Source organism: Poecilia reticulata, chromosome 10 (assembly GCF_904066995.2).
Source record: "Poecilia reticulata chromosome 10, P_reticulata-male-v2, whole genome shotgun sequence".
NCBI classification, from domain to species: Eukaryota; Metazoa; Chordata; class Actinopteri; order Cyprinodontiformes; family Poeciliidae; genus Poecilia; species Poecilia reticulata.
Genome location: NC_088839.1, coordinates 8,456,281 through 8,463,735, shown reverse-complemented (window position 1 = coordinate 8,463,735; position 7,455 = coordinate 8,456,281). Strand labels below are relative to the sequence as shown.

The following is a 7,455-nucleotide window of genomic DNA, read 5'->3' as shown; positions in this document are numbered from 1 at the left end:
CTTTCCTTTTTTCCAGTGAGTTAACCCGTCTTGGAAAATTCAACTTCAAATAAGGAACTTTATGCTTAATAGATTGTTGATCATTTAGAAGTCAATATTAGCTTTACAGACAGTGATAAAAAAAAATAAAAAATAAAAAAAACCTTTTAAACTGCGATGTGAAATTGAAATGTAAATATTTGGGTGTTGCACCAGTCCAACCAGTAAAGAAAATAAAATGAAAAATTAGTCTAGAACCCAGTAAGAGCTTGAATTTCATCTCACCGTGGACCATTACATTTTAGATTTATTTATCAAAAAAGAGGAATGCTTTTAAATCTGATTTGACAATTTCAGCATACGTGAATTGCAATATTTTAAATTGTTTTAAAATGGAACTTTTAAAGGATTCCAAGGAATTGACTATTCCACTTTGCAAAAGTTCAAACAATAAGCCACCGCTGCGCTATGTGTGTACATGAGTGTGCATTCATGAACTACTAAAAGGTTCAGAGGAATCGATAGGGAATTACTCAAAAAACATACAAATGCACTTCCATCAACTCGCAGATGGGGTCAAAACACTTTATGCACTCGCTTGAGATGAGCTTAATGCACAGGCCACAGTGAAGCCATAAGCATCTGAGACTCGCTGGCGTTGACACGCTTTTATCTTCGCCCCCGTCGCTGGTGTCGACCCACTAAAATCGAGTTACAGGAGCGTCATTGGGCTCTCCTTCCACCCCCTCGCCAGCCTCTGAAACAAGTGCATCTATTTCCACTGGCGTATCCGAACGCCATCAACTCACTGCAAATGACGCTCATTACCAACGCAGATGAAATACTGCACATCAATGGGGTTTGGCCTAAGTGTGTGTGTGTGTGCGTGCGTGTGTGTGTATATATCTGTAAACATGTGTGAGCTCAGGTTTCCTCAAGATCTTGACAAGTATAGACACGGCACTGTAGTCACGCCAGACACGACAGAGACTCTTCTCACATTATGCAATGAATAAAAATGAATCGTCAGTGCAGACCCGCTGGCTCTCAAGGCGTCGCAGTCCGGTTGTGTTGTCCATGTTTCTCAGTGCATGCCTTGTTAAAAAATGTGCACTGACTGCATGGTCTGCTCGACTATGTGTTAAAAACTACTTTGTAAACATGGAGATAATCCATTACAACAGGTTAGACATGACAGAGCAAATGTCTAACCAAGAAACGTGAGACGACAAATAAGGAAGAGACTAAGTTTTTTGTCCTGTATTCAGGGTGTGTGTGTGTGTGTGGAAGGGAGGGTAAGGAGGGGGGAATTAGCAGGAAATAGATTCAAGACGTATCAAGAAGTACATAAAAAGCAGAGCTGCTCTAAGCTGTATTCAAACGGCTGCAGGATGAAGAGTTGAAAGAGCCATTACTGAAACCAAAACCTTCTGGCCCGCTGCACCTCTAGCTTCTTCTTTTTCTTTTTTTCCCCCCCTGCACTCTCACCGGTTCATGTGTTTGCTGCACTGTCTGTGGCTTTTTGTGATGTCACCGGGTTCCTGCGCCGCGTAGCTGAGGAGACAGACCGGTCTTACGCTGAAAAACACTTAAAACAGCTGAGAGCCTGAAGAGAGAAAGACAGCGAGAGAGAAGGACAGAGACCTTCATCCCTCTGCAGCTGATGAGGCGAAGCGGTGGAGGGGACACTCAGAAGCAGCACTACTGCAGTGCTCACTGGCCAGACCTGGACCTGCTTTAACAGGACAGAAAGTTGGTGGTAAGGACGACCTTTTTGAAGCCCTATTTGATGAAGGAGAAAGTTTTTGTTCGGCTGTTTTCACTTTCTGCCGTCTTGACTTGACCAGGAATGTTTGCTTAAGCGTACAGCTTTTGTTTTTTTTTTGTTTTTTGTTTTTACAATGTTTGCATTTTAACACATGCTTAACATGTGAACTTGAATGCAAAAGCTGTAATTAATATGGTAAGATAATATGCATGACAAAAAGTTTAGATAAATTAATTTTCCTTACATTTAATTAACAATTCCAAGTAATTTTCTTCATTCTTATGATATTTTTCCCAGGATGTGTGAATTTCATGTATTTTCAAATGCCTGGGGGTTAGAAAATGTAACAACACAACTTAAAAATTGGTGAACTGTTTTAAAAATATATACTTTTCACATTTTAGCCACTTTTTTCCTCACACCATTGTCAATACGTACCATTGTTTTCTTAACATCTTAAAAATTACAGGATAACCTGAAATGGTGACAGGAAATTGTTGAAGCAATTGTTTACTCAATGATTTACTTAGCATATTTCAGCATAATGTGGAGTGTCACTCTTAGATAAGGAAAAGAGGAAGAACGAAAGAAGAAGCGACAGGTTTAAAAACATCGCCAGCAGATAAAGAGATGTCTGAAAATTCAAAAAATAATAAAATACTAAAAACTAAGAATGAAAACATTGTCCTTATAAAATGTACTTCGCTTTTTCATTAATACATGTATTTAAGATATTTCAACAAACAATAAGGACTGGAGATCAAATCCTAATCCCCTAATCAGGAGACAACAGGTGCAAAACCAACCTAAAACTGCCCTGTTAATCCAAATAATATATAACGTTTTTTGTTTTTTTTACAGACTTTTAGAAAGTCCTCAATTTGTGAATTCTCTCCATCTGCTAAACTATTTAATCTTCAGTATTTCAACAGAAAACAACTAACGTCCATGGAACAAATTTGAGTCTGTCTGATAGACGGATAAAAAACAAAACGCCAAAGTATCTAACTCAAGATTTGTTCTCATTTTAACGTTTTTATATACTGAAAATATTTGTAGATCCTATTCCTATTATAGGAATAGGCATTCCTATAAGCAAACCACAATTATGCAAATTTACAAGGACTGCTCGTAAAACTGCAGTCCTTTGTTGAACAACGATGTTCAACAAAGCCTTAAGAGCATATAAAACTATAATAGTCAAGAATTTGGCTTCTCTGAAGGATGTGATAATACCATAAGCATATGAATAAAACCTTCCATTAACTAGTCTGCATGTATTTGTTTGCAGGTAATTATTTTGTCATCAGTGATGGGGTTGGTTTCAGAGAAAGGTTTTGCTTTTTGCCAATTTCTTCTAAGTGACAGGACTGCATTTGTCAAAACCTGTGCAGCAGCGGCAGATATTAGCAATTTTGCCTTTCCTGCTTTGATAAAATCTGTCACATGACAGGATGACAGTCTTAAAAATGCTTATCTGCTCTCTCTGTTTCCTCCAGTGTATGTACAGCTGCTCAAAATATCTAAGTCAACCTATCTCACCAGAAAAGCTTCGGCTAATGTATGTATTTTTTCGACCTGTGTGTTTCGCTCACAGATTTTTGCAGATTTTTATCCCAGGATCTTCCCCTCTGTCTCGGCAAGCTGCGACCAGACATGGAGCACCCAAACACGACACTCGGTCCGAACATGACATGCCCCCCTGATGACATCAACAACTTCCGTAACCAGGTCTACTCCACGTCGTACTCCCTCATCACGGTGCTAGGGTTTGTGGGGAACGGCTTCGCCCTGATCGTGCTGATCAAAACGTACCGCCAGATCACGCCCTTTCACGTCTACATGATGAACTTGGCCATGTCCGACCTGCTGTGCGTGATGACTCTGCCTCTGCGGGTTCTCTACTACGTCCGAAAAGGTCAGTGGGAGCAAGGGGATTTCCTCTGCCGCATCAGCTCCTACTTCCTCTACGTAAACCTCTACTGCAGCATTTACTTCATGACCGCCATGTCCGTCACGCGGTTCCTGGCTATAGTTTATCCTGTGAGGAACTTGGGAATGGCCACGGTGAACCGTGCTCGTTTTGTGTGTCTGGGGATATGGGTCTTCAGCAGTTTCGCGTCTTCTCCCTTTCTCATGTCTGGTCAATCCATTGACCCAGAGACAAACAAAACCAAATGCTTCGAGCCACCGGAATACAAAAGCGAACGTCTACCCAAGCTGCAGGCGCTGAACTACTTTGCTCTGGTGCTGGGGTTCATCCTGCCCTTCCTGGTTATACTAATCTGCTACGCCGGAATAGTCCGCACTCTGCTTTCTCGCAACCCGGCTGCCCGTCGACAGAAGAGCTCGGCTTCGAAAGCCATCAGGATGATCGTCGTCGTCCTGCTGACCTTCCTGGTCAGCTTCATGCCGTACCACATACAGCGCACCATCCACCTGAGTCTGCTTTCCACGGAGATGAGCTGCGAGGACAAGAACTTCATGCACAAGTCCGTGGTGGTGACGCTGTGCCTGGCCGCCTGCAACTCGTGCTTTGACCCCATGCTGTACTTCTTCTCCGGAGAGAGCTTCCGCAGTCGCCTGTCCTCCTTGCGCCACACGATGAGACACAGCACCATACGTCGCCCGTCCAAGATGAAGCACATGATCAGCTCAGAGTCCGGGGAGAACCAGAACCAGGTTGAAGGCTTAACTCCAGCATGCCTGGGGGATCATCGAACAAGCAGAGGGTCTCTGGTTAAAGCAGGGAATGAAAGCAACATATAAAGAACACGAAAAGAAAAAAAAATTTTTTTTACTAATGTTGCTGGGTTAACGTACAGCATGAGTATTAAACGTTCAGTAAGTTATAAGACTAATGAAGACAGGTTTCATTGAAATGAATATTTATTTTTCAAAAGACTGCTTATTTAAATGAGTAATATAATATCACATGAACAATAAACAGCAACTTGTTGTACTTCATAGGTTAGTGTATGATCATATCGTTGTAGGAATGCCTCCTGGATAATATTTTAACAGATGTTTTGAACCCTGAGTGTCATGAATGTGTCTTGTTTCATACTATTGAAGGACATGTGCCGTCTTTGTAAAATACTGTGGAAGTAAACACAAAGTCAAGACAATAAATCATGTAGATAAATGAATATTTCTATCCTTTTTCTTCCACTGCAGTGTTTACATTCAGCGATTGTCAGTTTAGAAATGTTTTTAAAGCTGCATTCGTTTATTTAAACTTTTAAAATGCTTTTATTTTGTTAAGGTCTTACCAGCTTGTTAAACTTCCAGTACTACAGTAATAAGGTATTTGCCCTTCAACGATCTCAGGATTGCATGACATTCTGCTACAGATTAAGGAACTATTAACTTCAGAACCTCACTTTAAAAAACAAAAATATTCATAATAACCCTGTTATCCATCAATTGACAGCTAAACCTTAGCAAAAAAAAACATCTAATCAACCAGCTAGAACAACATAAACTAATGTTGTATATAAAAGGAGCATTTAGTGGATAAATTGATCATTAAAATGATCAAATGCCATGTAAGTCCATTGAAATGGACTGAAATGTTTCTGGAATGTTTTATTACACCGAATTTCCATTTATTAGTGAAAAGACAGATGAGAGAACCCCTGACTAAACCAAAATAGAAACTGTTCTCTGACAGATATTCTTCAATTGAGTATTGTGACAGCTTTCTTTACTGCAGATAATGAAAAGATTATTTTCAAAAATGATCTCAATTAATGCTTTTCAAAGTTGGCATGAAGCAATAACTTTGAGACTGCTCAAAGATGCTCAGTTCCAACATTGAGCAGTCTGCTCAATTTCAACTTTATTTTCTTTTGTTGCTTTTCCTACTCTATTTTTTATTACATTCTATGAGAAATCCTTCATTTCATCTCTTGTATTCATCTTATCTCGCTTTCTCATAAAGCTTCTCCCTCTTACAACACAAACACTATTAAAACTAATAACAGGGTTTGGAAGTGAACCTTTTGAGTAACTGAAAGATTGTTTTTGCTTGCGCCTTCTTTGTTTTGGCTCGGATGACATAACTGACACCACTCTCGTGTTTGCAAGGTAAATAAGAAACAGGCAGTGAGACTGGCTGAACCCATCGCCCGGGAAGACGCGGACAAAACGTGTGGCCTTGCTAATGTCAAGAAACTCCTACGAACATTAATATAGCTTGGTACAAAATGGCGGCATTTAGCTGTCAGCGTTTCCAGTCTTGATGTTAAACTGAGTACAAGTCCTGAATCTACGTTTGAGGTTAATGTTAAGTTTAACTGCTGCGTATATTTTCTGTAAATATGAACGTCGCATCAGAAACACACCTGCCTCTCTGAGCGCGTCCTTTAATGCAGTTACACGCTCTGACCAGCAGGGGGTGCACCAACACATCATTTAGTTCCTGTCTGTGGGTCGTTATCCTTTTTCCCCTGCATGCAAAACTCATCATAATGTTCCTCCTCAGCTCTTCTAGGCTAATTTACAAATTAAATTTGTTTTGACCAGATGAGTCACGAGGCTGTTTTTATTAATGCTATATAAACACTTTAAGTGACTCTATATGGATCATGGAGAACGGTAAGAGCGTGTCCTCTTCTATCTTTGAATACACAGCGATGGTGATGAGACATCCTGTGCACTGGGCCTCCAGCTATATTAGAAATACAAAACAGCCGGGGGGGGGAGGATGTTGCTGAGGCCTGCCTGCTGATTGGAACATAGAGGACCACTGTCTCTCTGCTTCATAAACAGATAATATCGAGCACATGATCGCCTCCCGCCTCCCCTTTGCACAAGAACATGTTTGTTTTGAGTCTGCAAAGCTGATCTCTCTCCGAGTTAGGAGGAGGTGGGTCACGTCGTTAATAATGTACCTTGCGAAGACGTTCGCTATATAAAACGTGTAAGGAAAGTCCCAGCTGAATATTTCTAAAAAAAAAAAAAAGAAAAACTGCTGTTAAAGTCATCACTCCCCTTAAGTGATTTAACGTAAACGATCATTAGGTTCTGAGAAAGAGTAAGAATAAAACTTGTTTTGTTTTACAACTCCTGCTGATGTTCTCCACCCAGGGCAGTGTTACGGCGTGTGTTTGCTGAGTGGATCCAAGTGTAGATGGGCTGAGAGTTGATGGAAGCACAGGGAGCCAGAGGAGAACAAAAAACATCAGGAGCAAACAAAAAACAAGAAGAGCAAGATCGGGGAACTGGATCTAATGGGAGGAACCAGCAAAGAGTGGAAAGGAGCAGAAGTGTTTAGGTACTGGGTGATGAATGTGGACCAATGGACCTGGGCTGATTGGAGGTGTGAGAGGAAAGCAGATGGCAATCAAAAAGAAAGAACGAGAGTGAGTGAGTGAGTGAGTGAGTGGTACAGAGGACTAGGAAATAAATCTAACATTAAAGAATAACTACACCTAAGAAACTAAACTAGAGAAACAAAGAATAACTAACTAGACACAAGAAATAAACATAAGAATCACTGAAGGAAACAGAAACAAGACTCATCAAACAAAAAGAAAGCGGCCGAGGAGCACAGACTAAACAAACGTCAAAATACAGGATCCTAACAGGGCCAGTCTTCAGTGCGTCTGACAAAGGTGTGGTAATATTTGTGCAGACCCAGGTAGCTCAGGATCCTGATCATCGGTCCAACCAGACAAAAAAAAAAAAAAAACATCCACAGGAAC

At 40.6% G+C, this 7,455-nt stretch overlaps 1 protein-coding gene across 1 annotated transcript; it reads left to right on the top strand.

The window, feature by feature from the left end:
• cysltr1 (cysteinyl leukotriene receptor 1) lies at positions 1–4,896 on the top strand. Its single transcript, XM_008419673.3, has 2 exons — positions 1–1,738; positions 3,345–4,896. The coding sequence occupies exon 2, from the start codon at positions 3,404–3,406 to the stop codon at positions 4,514–4,516; it is 1,113 nt and encodes a 370-aa protein (XP_008417895.2). The 5' UTR covers positions 1–1,738; positions 3,345–3,403; the 3' UTR covers positions 4,517–4,896.
• The last annotated feature ends 2,559 nt before the right edge of the window (positions 4,897–7,455 follow it).